This window comes from Tubulanus polymorphus, chromosome 11 (genome assembly GCF_964204645.1).
Source record: "Tubulanus polymorphus chromosome 11, tnTubPoly1.2, whole genome shotgun sequence".
NCBI lineage: Eukaryota > Metazoa > Nemertea > Palaeonemertea > Tubulaniformes > Tubulanidae > Tubulanus > Tubulanus polymorphus.
In genome coordinates, this window is record NC_134035.1 from 8,371,021 (window position 1) to 8,391,010 (window position 19,990).

The 19,990-nt window shown below is 39.3% G+C and overlaps 1 protein-coding gene across 1 annotated transcript; it reads left to right on the forward strand.

The window, feature by feature from the left end:
* Positions 1 to 12,436: 12,436 nt before the first annotated feature.
* LOC141913009 (beta-2 adrenergic receptor-like) lies at positions 12,437 to 13,456 on the forward strand. The gene has a single exon (XM_074804448.1). It carries the CDS (start codon positions 12,437 to 12,439, stop codon positions 13,454 to 13,456), a length of 1,020 nt encoding a protein of 339 aa, XP_074660549.1.
* The last annotated feature ends 6,534 nt before the right edge of the window (positions 13,457 to 19,990 follow it).

Consider the following 19,990-nt stretch of genomic DNA (forward strand, 5'->3'; position numbering starts at 1 on the left):
CATCAACGTGTATTGTGTGGCTGCGTTTAACTTTGTATCTAGAATCGCTCATCAGATACAGGTATGGATAACTGAGTCACTTCGGCTGCTGTTAAACTAATCTCCTAATTAAACATCACCGTTACCGCTATCAGATAAAACGGCAGGTATCTGCGTTGATTATTGAAGCTAGGACAGATTTCGTGTAATGCGCCGAGCGCGGAACAACGTAAATCTCACGAGTCATATCAGCAAACTGATACCGATGAGGATGCAACTTTTATCATCAGACCACATTTATTTTCGCCTGATACATCATATTACACGCTTGATTAAAGACAAACTTTGTTCGAGTAGTCCGTATTGTAAATAGATATATCTTCTCTTTTCTACGAATTGGTTTAGCTTGAACTTGAACTTGTGGGACTCCGCTTGCCTCGGATCTCGCGGGACCAATAAGTTATTTCCGAGTTAAGCGAATTACGGAGCAGGCGGAGCATGGATCGACCGCCATCACGACGAATTGCGTGTAAGATAATTTGTTATGTCCGGGCTACACGATAATCCGAAAACCCCCGTTTCGATCCCGGCAGGTGGGCTTGTAGGGGACACCAACTCAAAACAAAGATCAGACGAAATCTACTAATGAAATAGATAACTGGATCAATCCCTATTTCAAGAAAAAAATCCGAAGAAATAAATCAATTAATATTTCATTTACGAAATAATTTAAGAAGTATAGCATCAGGAAATACAGAATATTGTAAAAATAGTACGCCGGACGACTGGTGAATTTAAAAAGATCACTTATATATGACCTTATAGGCAATCGACTCGGTAATCTGAGTAAACGGAGTTTGCGTGTAATGTTAAGTCGTTCCATGAAAACGGGCCCGCAGATCGACACGGATCGCGAGCTATAGCGAACCTGGGACGGTTCTGGTCGAGCTTATCTGCCACTAACTCGTAGCTTTAATGCTTGAACCGTTTCGATAATCGACGTAATACCGGCTCAAAAGTCAAGCTTTTCCCACACATACTCCGGTAGTCGGTTCAAACATTCGTGTACATTAGACGTGTGTTTTACGGGTAAACGTTTCGCGTTGAAGTGTCTTACCGCGCCGGAACCAAGTCAGAAAGAACGCGCGCAAACATTAAACACGCCACTCCGCCGTATTTACCCTCGAATCAACGTTTTAGCTGAAAAATCGACTGAAAACGTCTTTAGTATCTCAACGCTGATGGCGGTCGCAAATTTCCTACTTAAAACCTTAAAACTCTTCGTCGTGTGACAAGTTTTTAGAAGATGTAGATCTAATCGATATTCAGTGTTCGAGTAGGCTGGTTGGATTTGTTTTCGATGCTTCTACATTTCAAAAAATAACCAAGGAACTTATCGAACGGAATCGAATCCTCGTTGATAGGTTTACATTCGTTTACGATGTTTTTTTCATTTCGAAAAATAACGAAGCAACTTATTTAACGGAATCGAAAACTCAATATATGGAATCCTTTCGCAAATCCTCGTTAGACCGTCCCTTAAAACCCCGATGTCAGCGCTGTGTGACCTGTTCCGGGCTTAATCTATTTGCCGTTTCTCTAAGATTCCTGGAATAGAACTGCCTTGGGAGACCGTAGATATCACTTGGAGTGAAATTTGCAAAATACATATCAAAAAGAGACAACACGCTTTCTGCCGATCGCAAATCTTGGATTTGTCCTCATCGACGCCTCATTGTTACTCTATATGCAAAAAGATTATGTACACCAATCATGAGGTCGCGTCATAGATCACATCTTGTCTACCCAGTACTGCCAGACGATGTTTTTAGTTAAGTTAGTCATGTTAGTATGATGAGATAACCTCGTCTGGCAAAAAGCGGTACACCCGCTATGACGAGTAATCTAGAATGTACAAATGAATGGAGGCCATAGTTTTGCCGAATATCATACATGATAAATATCATGATATTTTCATAATATATCCAATCAAAACATACATCTTATGTTGAAAAAACTGTCGATTGATCCGAATGTAAGGCATAGCGTACATTTTGGATTCGTAAAATTTGTTAAAATTAAGATTTGTAAGATTTGTAAAATTAAGCACTGACTACGATCGAAACGCTCTTTACAGTTCAAACGAGTTCCCCCGAGAAGCCAATTTAGACTTCTACTTCGAAATAGACTCACGCAGAGTTTTATTCAAAGCTTAATCCGACAAAAAAAGATTTCTCCGACGAAGAGATGTAAATATTTAGGTTATCAATCGGAGGTGAAACCGCGGGCGTGCTCGGCATGTGTCGGAACCGTGGAACAATATAATTCCGATATAAATTCTCTATTCGCTTTCTCTGAACCGTTTTGTTATGCGCGCATGTGTTGTGTGTTTTTTCGTTATAATCTTAAGTAGTTTACACCTGTTCGGCAGAATAGTCGGCAAACAACGGGCGCTAATTCAACTTGTAAAGATAAGGTGATAATTTCATCAAGAACCCGTGTGGCATCTGTTTCGATGCCGATTGTTGAACCATTCAAAAAACGATGAATAAATACCCGCGCCTTTAGACTTGTTTTCTGTTCGTATCTCAATCTTCGTCCCGGTAGACCTGGAAGCGTTTAACGCGAAAACGTGTGTGTGTGTGTTTAACCCCAGCGTCTTCTTTCCCATTCGAATTTTGCGCTTGAAAACGATTCAGATCCAGTCGCAGCTCAAGCCCAGATCGCACATGACGCAAGGAAACACGGAAAAACACAGATTAAACAAACATGTTTGTCTCGGGAAACGTGTTTCTATCTGCTGTATCCGTGTTTCCCCACGTCGAATTTTAGTGAACAAGAAACACGACAAAATAATGTCCGCTTGACAGAAAATCATTCAATTTCATGGGCATTTATCAAAGACGATGTCCATCAATGTAATCCAATCAAGCATCAAACTTCAAACTAAGAGTACTGTAAATCGCGACTTTGTCAGATCGTTTCGAAGGGAAAAGGGTTAGGGTTAAGGTTATAGCTCATTCTATCTAAAATCCTCGGAAGCATCGTTATTTTTCAAGCAAGTCAAGTTTAAACTACTGAAAGTCGCGACTTAGTCAGTTCATGGTAATATCCAATATAGGGGGCACCGAGCTTATCAAAATGACGGCATTCGGAGCTACCCGTTCTCCTTTTTCAGACTGAGTTCGTGTATGGCACATATGGAAGAATGAAGCAACGGGGTCGAAATGCTTTTAGCAAGATGATCGCATGAAGCCGGATGTGATAATATTTCCCGAATCTCGAAAACAAAACTGTAGCATGGTTAAATTGTAGAATTCAAGTTACAGTTTTCATTTTTATAAAACCGACCGATTTGATTTCGAATTGCTCGTGAATATTAATTTTTCAGATCAAAACCTTGTGTTTAATAATTGTCGATATTTCAAACTAATCACTTAAATTGATGTTTGCATAGAAAGCTATGTGCGGTGATTCATCTTAATACTCGAAAAAGTAGAGTCTAACGTTTTACCTTGATTGTTCGATAATTGTTATTTCATTAGAAATAAAAAAACATATTAAAAAAACATTTCCACTTACCGGGATGTGATTGACGCCTATAGTCGAAATGTAACCATCGCACGTTTCGATGACGTAGTTGGCGATCAAGAGCCACGCGCAGACGAACGGTGACGTCATCGATTTATTCCTAGCGAGTTTTGCGATGAGCTGCATGTCTGACGCGACGTGATCGTTGTGTTAACGCGAGATCTGACTTCGAATTAGAAGAATTAAAACTCACAGTTTTACAGCCATCTGCTATTCTGACTAATTTGAAAACGGATCTTCGAACATATGGACAATTTCATGATTATATCATCGCTTTCTTCGCCGCTCCGTTTAAACGTCTGTATATCAGAATTAGATTCTCCTATTTATCTAAAAAAACACAACAGCGTTACAATGTAAAAGCTATTAGCCGATAAATAACCATTGCGGGTCATTATGATATCCACTTATTAATTGATTATCCTCTATTGTTGATTCACTTTAAGCTGCTATATTCAAAACCACAATTGTGAGATAGATTTAACGCTGAGTTGGAATTAGTTCATTTTCGATGTTTTAACTTCAGAGTCAAATCTTAACTCACAACTGTGGAACTGGATCCTGGTGTATTTTCAAATCTCTGTATCTATTTATCGCAGTTAATTTTGAACAGTTCTCGATCAGCCTACTACTACGTCTCATGTATTCAACATTCCTTTTCAGGGTTTCAGTTTATACGAGCCTTGCTTTTTTGAAAACCCAGTTTTATATTACAACATAGTGTATTACTAGCAGTTATTTCTGAAATGAATAAAATACCGAATCGGATGATTTGCGCGGATGACCGATTTCAAATCTCGATTCTCAAGATTGGTCAACATAGCCTTGTTTACTATCCATCTCGCCGTATTTTCTCGGTATATCTCATATTTTTCTATACGCCTTTCCCCGATTTGGCATCGCATCTCGTAAACGCCCGCGTGTTTTCTTTTCTGTATGTAAACAAGACAAATATATCGAGTTGTCTTCACGAAACCGGGTAAAGTCGGGATTACTTGAGTTTCCAGCGGAATTATCTCTAAATCGCGGATTATTTGTTCTAGCTCGCTTCTCTACGGCTGCCAGTGTAACCTCTATAGGCTATGTTATATCGCGGAAGTTATCGCCTCGCCGCGGGCTACTCAAACATACGAAATCGGAGATATTTCCCCCACTTTTTTGTTGCTTAAGTTAACGAAGGAAAATATGGATGAAAATTCGCTTGGTTTTCAAATCAATGTAAAATCCAATTCACAAGAAGTAAACGGGCGAATAAAGCCGTGTAGGTTCGTTTTCGTACGGTTTTGATTTTGGGGTGCGTTTACAATACAAGGGGTCATTGATTCGATTTGAAATTTCGTTCGACGAAATACGTGTCGGATTCACATTTTAGAACCTAAATTATAGGACGTCCATGAAATCGATTTCAATTCGAAAAAACCTCGCGATCTTATTTTTTTATTGGAATAACTCGATGTTATTTCCCAAAATACGTATGGCGTCGAAATGAAAATACACTGGAATGAAATCATGAATTGTATGATAAATTAAAAGACAAAGCAGGCAGAGTTTATCAATTGAATTATGTAACATTAGAGAACGAACAATTATTCTGAAAGATGCTGTAAGTAGTATTTTCCCTAGAAGGCGTACTGGTAAGTACCTACGTATTAGTCATGGCATGGTCCACGACTCGAGCCCTGCCTTGGTTGGTCACATAACTATTCTAAAAGATTAGCACCATTTGTAATAACGAACTTATTTATTGCCTATTTCTACATCTATACATATGACTATTACATTTGTATAAAACTATATAAGACTAAGGGCTTCAGTTCCTTAGTTTTACCTACAGCCTGTTGACTAACCAATTGATCCCTCGTAGCAATATCACGAATTATAATTAGAAGTATCGAGATGTTGTATGTATTGCATTATCGTTAACGAAAAATAGATATTATTTTTATCATTATTACTTCTCTGAAAGTGTTTGCAGTGAAAATATTAGTTAAAAAGAAAACTATTTTGAAGGTTTAATGACGCATTGGCGAAAAATAACTGATTCTACCAGAAATTGTCGATCTAGCTGCGATGTATTGATAAAGTCGTGCGCATTCTCTCAAAAAGATATTTAATTCATCAAATAGAAAATAAGAGAAATGAAATATGTTTAATAAGCAAATGAACGCCAAAATTCACAAATATAATTATTATTTTGAAACGCAAAAATTGATGACGTAGTGCGCATCGACTCACACAGAACCTCTGATAGATGATGTATACTAGGTTTCAATGTACATAAACGTTATTGTCCACGAATAATAAAAACCCACAGTAGATTTGTAGAAACAGTTTATTTCCTAACGGTTTCGAGGTTAAAACTTAACCTCATCTTCTGAGGAACAAAAAATACAATAACTACAATCAAAATGTCACTACAGTCAAACGTTATTGTAACGGTTTTTACGGCGTCAAAAAAAAAACTCCAAAATATACGTACCATTCAACTGTCGATCTATCCTCGATAGCGATCAATAACAAGATCATCGCTTATTCAAAATATCGCGGCGCGCATAACGTTATTCTTCCTTCTGTAATCCACGACGTCTTATCAAACACAAACCACCACCTGGCAGATGAGAGAACTGCGCGTTCGCACGCGGCGTTTCCTTGTTTATCAACGTTATTAACGACTCCGAACTTTCCGAGAGCGAACGAACGAACGAACGAGCGAGCGTGTACCGTGCCCCGTCAGAACATCCCTTCACCTCACAAACAGTTCTGCAAAATTAACTTTCCGATTTACGGCTGCAAACCGCGCTCTATTGTGCTGCTATATTGTTATTAAAAGCCTCGGTTGCAAGGATCGCCCCGTACCTAGCGGTTTGTATGTGTGTTACCTTCAATGCGTAAATGTGTGTATATACAGGAGTCGAGAGGTTATCTCTCGTTTTCAGGTCGCGTTTCGTTATGACGTAAACGATGAAAATCGAAATACGCATGAAATGAAGATATTTCATTTTTGAATAATGTCGACATCTGGCATTTCTGTTCGGCTCTCGATAATGACGAAATCTTGATTTTTTTCCTAGCATATGCTATCATTACGAACAGTAATTTTTTAAATCTAAAATAGGGAATTTTTTCCCTCTTATTTTGTGATTGATTGATTAGATAAATTTGAGTTTTGTATCGCTTACAAATCCGCCACACCTGCCGGGAACGAAACGGGGGGTTGATTTTGAAATTAGAAATCAGTACAGATATAGTTCGATTTTCGGTCGAATTAACATAGGCCTAATCATATACAGTTTTTGCACAGAATTTGTTTTCACTTCAAAAAGGAACTGAACCTGTTATTTATCTAATCGGTAGATTTTGTTTGATTTGTTTTGATTTGGTGTCCCTTACAAACCCAACCACACCTGCCGGGAGCGAAACAGGGGATTTGATTTTGAAATCAGAAATCCGAGTACAGATATAGATATAGTGTGATCGGCGGTCGAATTTACAGAATATTTTGTTCAAATCGAAGTACATAATTGGGAAATTCGGGTCCGGTTCATTCAAAACAATCTTCCAAACCGTCTGAACCGGCAAGTGACTGGTTGGGTTAATTGTTCTTGGCTCTCTAATTACATCAAAATCATGGAAATGACTACTAAATACAAGGTTAAAAATGAAAATTTCTAGCCTATGATCCCGAAGCCATTTGATGATTTATAAATTTTAGATAGGGCAAGGCAGATTCCGACGTCCGTTTAATTACGTGCATATCACTTCTGAAATGCATGTTTACTAAATCCAATGAAATTCTAAGTTAACCACAGAGCGTTCATCGGTCGAACTTGTCAATTAAAGGATACGAACGTGTTGTGTTGAATCGGGGCTCTATATCTCATTTGAAAATGAACATTTATCAAATGAAATATTCATCCGATTCCCGGGGTACCCCAACGGCCACAAAGGCGGGCCATGTTTGATTATAGTCAACCGTACATGTTTGCGCGATCGAATTACGTTTAACGCCGTCCGAAGCTTAACCGAATCGAATATTCATACATCCGACGTGGTGTTTGGACACGTTTCTAAACTATAAAAGGTTTCGCCGACTGAGTAGTTGAAGTCGCGGTCTTAGGGAACGTTGCTCGTCTACGACAAACCATTGACGTAGATGTTTCGAATTACGAAAAGAATTTCATTTCACGTTATCTACGGCGCTGTTGTTGTTAGTGATTCTATAGATTAGCAGGAATACTTTGATTTACATCTAAGTAATTGCGAAAATCTTATGAATTCCGTAAAAAATTTCATTTCAATTTATTAACGGCGCTGCTGTTGTTAATGATTCTAAATTAATAGGAATGTTTTAAGGACAAACTAGCGTACATGCTCCGCATTTACAGTTTCAGTCATTACGTACATATTTCGAATTCCGATTTTCGGATTTAATTTCAATTTATCAACGGCGCTGTTGTTATCAGTGATTCTTCTGCTTATTAGGAACATTTTGAAATTAAAGTGTGGTTAATGAGCGAGTGTTATTGCATCATTTCATTCTTTGTTAAATAGAAATAATCTAAATTTCTGTACATGAATTATTTCTCCCGGTTCAGCGGCGATGATTCGGATTCCGATATTACGCGTTATATTTCTCTCTACTGCTGTATTTCTGCCACGTTGTTGGATGCTAAAAGCTGGATTCACAAACGGATGGATTTTCACTGCAAATGATGTCTTTTCTGATTCCGGTGGAGGTGGTTTAACCACCGATCTAACAAGCCGTCTCCTACGAGCAAAAGGTAAGAGATGAACGCTAACAACTCCTCAAAATCTTTTTCACTGTAGTAGAGATTCATTTGCCTGGACCTCGTTCCCCTCCAGAACGTCATATTAGCCTTCATTTCATCGTTTCACTAAGTGTTCATCGTTTCACCTTATCATCGTTTAACCTTTTCATTGTTTCACCTTTCCATCGTTTCATCTTTTTATCATTAGTTCACTATCTTTTCATTGTTTCACTATCTTTTCATCATCTTTTCACTATCTTTTCATCATCTTTTCACTATCTTTTCACTATCTTTTCATCATCTTTCCACTATCTTTCAAAGTAATGCTATTAATAGTATATATATTATAGTAATGCTTTTGGTGGTTATCGCCCGCCATATTGGTGGCCTAACGACGGCCAGTATCTGGCGCTACACGAAAACACGGAATCAAACAGGTTTGATGATTGAAACATTGATACGTGTTTCTCACAAACGCTCGGGAACACGCTTCCGTCTCCTGTTATTGATTCATTTTTTTCTGCGTTGCTGTCTTTCCCGTTGCCCATGCGTCGCGTAACATGAACAGGTCTCTAAAATGCCCTATTTCAATGCATTCTAGGTCTAGGTGACGTCACTCGGTATATCGGCAACGAATCGGGATTAGAGTTCGGTGACGAATCCATCAGCAGTTGTCCAGGAAATCTGACCCCCGTGAGTTGTAAGTGCGTGCCATTTTTGCGCTGTCTCGGAGTCAGGTTCCGATTTGGAAAATGCGTAGCCTTTCACCCGGGAAACGTGCCCATGTCAATATCGGTGAGTTCGATTATCTGTCGCCAGCTTAAGTTCTTTAAAGAATGCATGAGATATGACTAAAATTATGACTACTTTTCCGGCTTCAATTGGACATCAAAAGCGTTGCCATTTAGCATATCTAGCGGGACCAGTGGTTTTAATAAAAAATTTTCATAAAAGTCGTAATAATGAAAATAATGATAATATAGTATCAATAATAATAAACACTTGTAAAGCACCTATTTCTCTGTGCGCTAAGTTCACCGACGCTGTGAATGGTCAAGTAAGTTAGTGATAAGCCTGCAGGTAAAGTTAATGCTTTAATAATCGCTTGAAACTGTCTAGATCCGAGGCACAGCAAAGATTGAGGTGATAATGATATTCATCATCAATTAAAAGAGAATAGAAAATTACAAGAAGAACGCATGGTACACGATACAATTGGTATTGATAATAAGGGCCTGAACAGAGCCATAAAGTCTGTAAATCACTAGGACGTTCATGCCCCTTGACCATCGAGACTCGTGTAAAAAGGGACTCAGTTTTCAGAAAAATTGAATCGAAAATTTTTCCTTCTAATCTTAAGAGCGTTGTCGAATGTGCCTATTCAGAAAATGCGATTACTACCCGACAAATCGGCGATTACGAAATAGCTACGCGATTACAGTGTGAAAACGATGAAATAATTATTTCATGCAATGTATATTCACCGTAAGTGTGTTTCAAAGTTTTGTTTTGAAATCGATTTGTAAATTAAACTCATTGTTAGGACGCAGAGCGTTTCATCCCTTCCCCGGCTGGGATTCGAACCCTACCACACTCGACTGGGTGCGCCATCAGGTTCGAATCCCCGTCGAGGGAGGAACGTGTAACAAGTGCAATACAAGGCATCCTCTAGAGTGTTAAGATCAAACAGTCAATCACTTCTAGTCATCCCTCGTGTCAATCTAGTCTCTGCGGGTCACAGGGCCTTCTCTTACTGCGCCCCACTACTTTGGAACTCCTTACCAGATGCAATTAAATCTAGTCCTTCTACTGATGTTTTTAAATCGCAACTTAAAACCCATTTGTTCACTAAAGCTTTTAACTAATGATGTAAATTGTTTTTTCTATCTTTATGTTTAAATTGTGTCTTTATATTGTAAAGCCAATGAGCATATTATATATGGATTTTAGGCTCAATAAACTATTATTATTATTATTATTATTATGTTGAGGAAAGTTTTGATAGTCCATTCGGCAAATCATCGAATTACGCAGATAGGCTAGACTCGTCAAGTTGAAATTAATTCATTTGAATAGAAAATCTCTTACAGCCTAGCAGTTAACCAAGACTCCGTAAATATGGTTATTAGAAATAACGAATGTAGCGTCACTGACTGCGACGTGTGTTATTTACAAGTACGATGTCTTAAAAATCCAGGTAAGTACATTTCAAACTCGACGCTAAAACAGTTAAACGTTGTCGGTTAAGTTTCACTTGAAAGTTAAGAGCTGCAAGTCATTCGTGTTTCAGCTTTTATTACATGGCGTTATGCCCAAACGCGCATGATGCAAGGACACACGGAAACACGGAAACATGTTTCCGAGCGTTTTTCTGTGTCAAACATGGTTCCGGCAACGACGTTTCCGAGATCAAGCGTGTTTGATTCCACGTTTCCGTGTTTCCGTGTTTCTCTGTGTCGTGCTGTGATTTGACTCTGAAACTAGATTGTGGTCAAGTCAATAACGACTATATGAATTTTCCTTTGAGTCTAGTTTTGAATTAATGAATTTATATATCGGATGAAAGTCGAGATTTTAATCGAAATCGTAAAATGTAAAATGTATCGCATTCATAGACTTCCAGATAACCATATTTTTTGAAGCGCTGATGACGACGATAAAAAGAGGTAAGATCAATGTTTTAATCTATCACAATTGATATCCAAAAAGTGAATGCAGTTGAAAGTCTACGGTTTGTATCAACGAGGTAAATTTGTGGAGCAGTATAGGGCCAGTTCAACTAGTGATGTTAGTGTTGAGTCTGAACCTTCGAACTTTTCCATCTGCCCGGAACGACGCAGTGGTCATTTCCCTGCGAAGGGCAGCTATCGACCTTCAATCTTCGCAAGAACTAGAATTAAAATCTTCTTCGGTTAGTAAGATTCATGAAGCTGAGGCCTGCATGAACGCGTGCTCTACCTATACATGCATGTCAAATACAACGTATCGCTGGTTGTATTTCGCGTTCTTCCGAGTACCGTATTTAGCAGGTCGCAAGGGGGAAGTTTGCTCCCTAGATGTTCTGGAAAAGTGCCCTTTTTGTAAATATAATTGTTATAACCTCTAGAAATGCCCTTTTCGGGTTTCTCTGCACCCCTAAAATTCAGGTACGGGCCTGACTCCAGTAAGGTAGCACATTTCTTCTCGGTAATGTTTAGATAGTATTTCTGATCGTAAAACATATAAGTGGTTATCAAGTTACTTCTGAATACCTTTGAAAACTGTCGAGAATTTCGTCGTTTGACTATTTGACGATGACGATGGGGACTTCGCGTGATCTCCACAGATAAACATGCCGCCTAGAAACGGGAAACTTATTGTAATAAATGGCGAAATAACATCTTATAATTAAACAAACCAGCTTTACGGATGTGATATAGATTACGCTTAAAGTTTGAATTATATCTACGCGTTGAAATCTGCTAATGGTGTCACGTATGGTGTAGGTATATCTAATGTCATATGGACGAAGATTATCAGTGGTGGATATGTAGCCGGTGAATGAGATAACGTCGTTTCGGTGTGTCAGGTGTCGAAATTCACATCGATTTACATTGAATCCACTATAGGAAATAATAGCGTATCCCACCCAGTTGATACCGGAAATCTTCGCAATTTAGAAAGCACGAAATTCCAGGCGATTTCATTTTGTCGTCGAGTTGGAACAATTGGAACTAATTGCGTTTATGTATGTAATTTACTTCACCCTGGGCCCAGTTTCACGAAAAAGTTTAACTCAGATGTTTGGTTTAATTGCTATTGGTTACTTCATGTTTTCTACGAGGAAAACTTCAAACTTAACTGCTTTAAGCTTAAACTTTCCAATGAAACTGAACCCAGGTGTTTATTGGATGTCTGAGTAATCTGTAGTTAGACGTCCATCCTGTATGATTGAATGGATACGATATAAATTAATTGTAATTGCGAATTACGAAATACTTGGATATACGTTGAAACAGACGCGGCATCTCATCGTCATATGCGTATCGAGAATCGATCGGTGAACACGGCGGCGTCTCTGCGATATCGAATCTAAAGCGGCGTCGCAAAAGATTCGAATGTTCTCCGAAAACGAATTCGTCGTCGAAGTAGTCATTATTGCCGTACTTCTAGCCGAAGGAACTGCTATCGTGATCGGCAACGGTTTGACGATCCACTGCGTGCGGAGCGTGCGCAGTTTACAAAAAATGATGTACTTTCTAGTGGCCAACTTAGCGGCTAGCGATTTACTCGTCGGTATTTCGTTGATCGTTTACGGCGTCTATCGTATATTTCAAACGGCGTCGGCGCCGCGCGAGTGCGTTTTAGTGTCGAGAATTCTGTGCAAAGGGTGGTTCGTCACCAAAGTCGTGTCGGTATCGTCATCGGTTCAAACGTTGGTCATCATCGCCTTCGATCAATACTTTTCGATTCGTCTGCCGTTTCGTTACCAGAGAATCAGCGTAAAGAAATACTACCGCGCGTTCTGCGTCGCGGTGCCGTGGATAACAGCGTCTGCTACGATGGTGCCGCTGGTCGTCTTCAATCTACTGGTCGGTCAAAAAACCTTCGACCCGCGGACGCAGTTTTGCGTCTTTTTCTCCGTATTGAAGGACGAATATCTGATCGTGTGCGCGTCGGCTATTTGCGGCATCTGCTCGCTGTTATTCGCATTTCATTCATGCATTTACCAAATCGCTAAAAAACATATTTTTCGCCTAGAGCTACTCGGAGGCTATACGACGACGGCGACCTCCCGTAAATACCGGTACGTATCGTCAATCTCAAAATCGAAAAAGTCGATCATGACGATAATCATCGTTTTGGGGGCGTTCTCCCTTTGCTGGACGCCGAATCTGATCATATCTATTCTGAAATTGCGCTACGGGAAACTGTCTCAAATCTATAGCGATATGGCTATAATTCTTATACCGCTGAATTCGATATTCAACCCGTTAATCTACGCTTGGAGGTTCAAGGAGTTTCGAAACGCCTACAAGACGATGTACTCGCGCAAATGTCGTTGTCGCCGGGCGTCACCACTGGCGTCGCCACGGAGGTCGCCATGGATGTTGGACAAATCGAGACGGTATCGTTGATATAGAGTTCAATCGGGTGTCAACCTATCCGAAGAAGCCTGGATATTGAACAGTGCGTCTATTAATGCACGTCCCAAAATCAGGCCTTTGTTAAGATTCAAAATCTTCCAGGATGGTTTGAGAAAATCATCGTTTGATAATTCAACAACAACATCGATGGCCACTCGGGATTTTTTGAAAAGATAATATATGTACGAAACCACTTTCTATAAAATACCAGAAAGAAACTGTTCTGAAGAAATGTTCTTTTGCAAGATGACATGTAACAGCTCATCGGTCGGGTGCAAAATCGATAGATTTAAGGAGAGACATTGGACCTATAGGATATAGTTACTAGTTATCTGTTAATTTGTTTCGTTGGCAAGAGATGGAATCGCTTTTCTATTGTTTGAGTGGCATCTGCGAAAAAAAATCTCTGTCGATCTTTCAGACATACTTATGAAGGAGCGGCGTGGCCGAGTGGTTAGTGTTCGGCTCTGGGAAGCCAGGTCATGGGTTCGAACCCCGTACATAACCGTTGTCCCCGGGCGAGAAACTACCCTCAGGTAGAAGTGACTGATACATGTTAGGGTATTTAATGGCTGGGGAAATAATACCGAACATGGTAAAGCGCTCTTAACAGCTTCGCTGGATTTAGCGATTTAAAAGACGTAAGATTATTATCATATCCACCCACACTTCGGTTTTGTCGGCGATCCTTTTCACAGGCGACTTGAAGGTAGGTGAACGCAAGGTTTTAAATGAAAATACGCGTCGTCGACCGACGAATACTGAGAATCGCACAATATATATTTGATCGAGGTGACAACCCCATATTCTGTACCGACAATGACCGATGATGACTTCTGAGAAACCGTGCGAGGATCGAGTGTACTTCTCGAGGGCATAAGCTTAGTGTAAATAAAAACCGCATTAACTACATTAATGCGGCGTAGCCTCTAAGAGCACGTAATCCGTATCCAGGCGTCACAACTATATCGGTAGAATAACCCGTACACTCCTCGTACGTGGAGAACATATATTAAGTTTAAAACCCACTTTAAACAGAATTTAAAAGATTAAAAACGAATTTTGTTTATCGTGAATTTTAAAATGAAAATACAACCGAACTCTCACTAGAGTTCATCGTCGGATCACGAAGGTCTCCAGTTCGATACGAATTCTTAATAAATATAGTCTTTGATCTTTTATAGATTCTGTATGTAGCTGGTTACGATCAGAGTGCTGATCATAGAGACTTCGGACACGGCATTCTACGTTTTGAATTTATTTCAATAATATCGTGCGAAGAGCGGATCGAAATAAACCATTATTTTTTTTTTCAACAAATAACAATTACGAATCTGAATATCATAACAACGGACGGGACCTATAGTTTTTTTTTCATGCGTTCAGGGAAGATATATACACGATACGCACGCGCGCCAAACAACATCGTTAGGATCTTTGAAATTATACACGATACCAGTCGGACTGCGCGATTCCTTAGTTGCGGTTAGAATCGACTCTGTGGTCAAATCGATGATCACCTCGATTAGCGTTTGATCCCGCGTAGGAACTTACGGAAGTGAATACTTCAACCGCAACTGCGGAATCGAGTCCGGCTGACCGAACGAGTTAAACGTTTTATTTGTATCATGCAAACAACGATTGATAGAACACTATATCCGTGTTGACGCGATGTAGAGAGAATCCCACTATGATAAGAAAAAGTCCGAAAATGTAACTTCGAGATAGTAGTTTATTTCAACGTTTCGACTATATCCTATCCTTTATCATTCCTGAAGATGGCTATTAGGATATAGTCGAAACGTTGAAATAAACTACTATCTCGAAGTTACATTTTCGGACTTTTTCTTAATCATTGTGGGATTCTCTCTATACATCATGCAAAGAAAATTTTAGGCCAAAACACGCGCTCCCTCATTTGACACAGCAGTATTCTCGGCATACGATCCATCCATGTTCCCGAACTACTCTTTTCAGGTTTCTTGTATGGCGTCGTTTGCTGCCTTCGTTCTGTAACTCATTCGATGTACACGTCGTTCAGATCGCCGTTAAAAACGTCGTCGGGATCGGCTGCGGTGCTGGAGTCAGCGGCGTCGTCGGGTCGTATATCGCGCGTCGGCGGCATCGAAAACGGATTCCTTTTCGCGGACGGTTTTCTTACCAGTCGGAAAACTGAAAAAGAGTTCAAAAATACGTTCTCAATAATGCTAGTTCTCACGGAAATGCTGAACGCGGGGCGTCTGTCATTAATTGTTAATTACTAATCGGTTGACTATATCGATTCCCCGTATCACAGCAGCATTATCTCAGCATTAACTATTCCTCGGTGTAAAGTGTATTGTCCTAAATGACTATTGAGACTGGTTTTAATTAGTTGTAATGCCAGAACAAATTAGTACTAATTGGTTCGACGTGGAAACGTGGGTTTCGCCCAACGAGAATTATAAAACCTAAATCGAACTTCTCATAATGGAAATATATCATATTCTTATTCAAGTTGATATTTTTTGACTTGATACTCTATACAAGTAATCGTTGAAATGATGGCGCACTACAGTAGTAGTTCCAAGATGACCGCCGACACTTTCAAATGCGTTAATACCGAACTATAGTGCATTGGATTAATTAGCTCCGACTAATTACGAAATCCGAAGTCCACCTAATTTACCGCCGTTTGACATAAATTGTAATCAGTGCTCGAAATGACGTCATCAGTCGTTATTAAAAGCAGTTCATTGTCCGCATCGTACTAATTTCACAGTACACGTGGTACTGTACTGGGATTACGATATGTTTCCATAATCATTGTTTAAGCGGATTGTAACTGTCGTAACAATGTGAACCCGATTAGGGGTCCTCAGTGGGTTTCAATCAATATTCATTGGAGCAATGGCACCAGCGCAACGATAAAGAAGAATTGCTGTAAGGAAATATTTGGGTGGCAAGGTTTAGATAAACTTTCAAGTCTTTTCGTCTCTAACCCCATTTTAGTTAAAGTTTTCGTTTGTATCGTATTTAAGCGTAACTTCACAAAGAGAATGAATATATTGTCAATATAATCTGATTCATTAACGACATGCATCGAGGACTCTTCCGCAGAATAAATGTCAGATATAAACGCAAGTATTTCTGTATTTTTTTCCGCGAGATATTGCCTAAAAATACTAGAAAAATTGCCACCAGCATAACTTGTATATTTCGAATTGCATGATTTCGTCGAAACATTTGACCTGGTTTGTCGTTAAATAGGTGTTTGGAAGCTAAACATCGATGCGTATTATGCCCTGATCTGGATTTAATGAACAACGACAACGTATTCAAAAGGATTAACGGGTGCGGTTGAAGACGACCTCGCTTAATAATAGCTTTCTATCAAAAACGAAATGTCTAATTCAAACATCGCCAATACGTGAGAAATTTGACAACGGCATAAGAACGTATACCACACCCCTGTTTCATGGACACCACAGTTATTGTCATTTCGAGAGAATCCCAGACTTCACCACCTGTCTGTCATCACCATTCAGCGCACCCGTTATTCACGATTCAATGGTTATTCTTAAGTATCCACAATATACACACCCTTCCATTTCTGATACCTAAGATGACTGGATATTTCGACATAACCTCTATTCGTCCTTTCCGCCGTAAATTTTATTCGAGCCATTTCGAAAGAAAATGATTTTGTCAGAAATTCTTAAATCTACAACAGCAAGAATTACAAGCACAAATTCGTTGATTGTCAGAAATTCTTATTTCTATAACCAGCAAGAATTAACGAGCAGCGATTCTTCGACGATTCATGCCGTCTAGAAATTGTACTCGACGGAAATGTAAGGTTACGATATCATGAAACTCGCAGAGGAGGCAGACCCACTGTCGAGGGTAGCACAACTTACACAAAGGGCATAATCCACTACAAACAAAGCGGTCTTTTTGAAAATTCACTGCTTTTTGGTGCTATTTCTATGCAAGTATAAAGAAGTCATGATGTGAAGTTCTTTTTTTTAAGAAAATTTACTGCATTAAGATGTAGTTTCAAGGCAACGATGATGAAATCCTGAAGAAGGCAGTTCAATATTATCCGCCTCGTCATGTAAAAATGTGCCCTTTTCTACTTTTTTGGACTAATAGGGACGACTAAATTTAAAAATGAAAAATGGCACAGAATTTTTGCGACGGTAGCTCATGCCTACGACCCTCTGAATCCGCACCTCGCTCGATTACAAAGTAATAGAAAACATGACACTGATTTTCACCTCCCATCCCATGTTGATAAGCAAAACATGTTGATTGCATAAAAAGTTTATTCTAGCAGTTTTTTTATTTCTCTGATGAGGAGGTTTTGTTCAAAACCTTGAAATTGTTAGAATAAACTTTTATATCATCAAAATTGAAGGTTTCGCTATTAAACTTCGAGAATATATTAGTCTTCCAGTGCTCCTATCCCATGTCGGCAGTTTAAAGCATTATGGAGGAATGTATGTTTGAACTAATTTCCAATGACCGCTACCTCATATACAAGCAGTCAATATCAGGATGTTTCCCCAAATACACATCCAAATGGTCTTCGAAAATGATCCAACACTTACTTTTCTTCAAATGTAATTTAGAAATGGAGGTACCTAGATTGTAACGCTATAGTCTATCCTAACTTATCGCTACTGAACTCATTTTTAGTTTTCTCAATTTATTTCAACTCGCTTAAAGCGGTTTTTCGTTCCCTCTAAGATCCTTTTTGTCCTTTTCTACATTTCATAGTGTTGATTGAAATACATTTTGGTAACTTTCTCAACTATTATATTTTGATGTGACTGTCTATTCGTATTGCACTTTTTAGCAAAAAATTTCTTTACTAATTTAATTGACATTGACTTTCGATGAGTAACCACCGATTCAAGATATTACCCATCCTAGATATCGATAACCCATTTTATACTTTGAAAAATGCGTCCGTTGGATTCTTATCGTTTGATATATAAAATATAACCTCACGGGAAATTAGTAAAACTGCACACTAGTCATTTCTTACCTTTTTTGCGTTTAATAGGTGTGCATATTCCCTTGCCTAGAAGCAGGTCTTTTAGAGGACGTGACGAGCCGACTTCGGGCCTGCACCGTAAAGCCGTTCCGCATCTTGCCGTCCTGATACCGCAACTTTCACCGGCCAATCGCGCGCACGTCAGACAGCACGAACATATACCCGGTTCGCGGACCAACTCCTGGCAGTCGATCGGGAACGGACATTTTGCCGCGTCGCACGGTTTACATTGGAATTTCTGTCGGAGGTGCCAGCTGTGCTTCAAGTTGTAGCAAAAAGCTTTGTCGACGATGGCCAGTAATACAGGCAAAATCGTCGCGATTATCGTAGCTTTCATTTTCGATAGATTGCCCCTATAAAGTTCGAACGAATGACGTACGATTGCGTTGTTGAAGAGTGTGTCACGCCGAGTAGTAGTTGGTGACAACCGCCAATGAGGATCGAGAAGCTAAATGCAGACTCGCTCCGACCGACGACGGTAAGATAAAGAAAGATGGGTGTGCAGTCGCGTTCTTAAATAACTAAAACAAAACCGTGTCGCGCCTCCACTTATCGACGGGTGTGTGTCGCCCGTGACGTGGAAAAGTTACGAGTTGCGGGATTGGTTTTCGTCTGCAAAATGTATTCGAATTAGATAAAGTAACCGTAACGCGAAGTGCTGCGAAACATAGGATTCGTATTACATTGAATTTAAAGTTCGTTTTCCTGAAACTGGGATTGCCGATGACTCCTGTTTTTATAACGCAAGTTTATCGCCGAACATATCAAGTTACATCAATCCATGTTACGAATGATTTCAGATTTATTTCGAATATAATATGTACCGTTCATTGACCTCACCCCGTATTCATCTACATTCATCAACGTTCATCTACATTCATCTACGTTCATCTACATTCATCTACGTTCATCTACATTCATCTACATTCATCAACGTTCATCTACATTCATCTACGTTCATCTACATTCATCTACATTCATCTACCTTCATCTACATTCATCTACGTTCTTTCGTTCGTTTAGAACTTTTAGCATTTCTGGTAGTTTGACGACGGCAATATGTCAATCCAAGTATTTTCAGAAAGTGTCATATATACGTAGATGTATATATGTATTTTTTCAAGGTGCCGACAAACTTTCATGTTAGTTGGATTTCGATCGTGCTCTGAGGAGGAGGTTTATAAAAAGAAATTCTCAATGATTACGACCACGTTTGGCATTGAATTTGCGACAAATAAGCCTTTATCATACATGATATCATCTCGGTTATCATAAATATTGTAGGAGGGAGTAGCTACAGTGACGTGATGCAATTTGCTCAGTTTAGGGAATATCGCTTGAATACATCAGCGCTATATATAACACCAGATAAGTTGAAACAAGAAACGTAAGTTAAAAGTTGATTGACGCTTTGAAAAATAACACATATATTACTTTATATTTTCGACAATTCATGGTATAATACTAATACAATACTAAGGATC

Bases quoted from the DNA above. Each gene is read 5' to 3' on its own strand.
- LOC141913009 (XM_074804448.1), top strand. From the start codon at position 12,437: ATGTTCTCCGAAAACGAATTCGTCGTCGAAGTAGTCATTATTGCCGTA.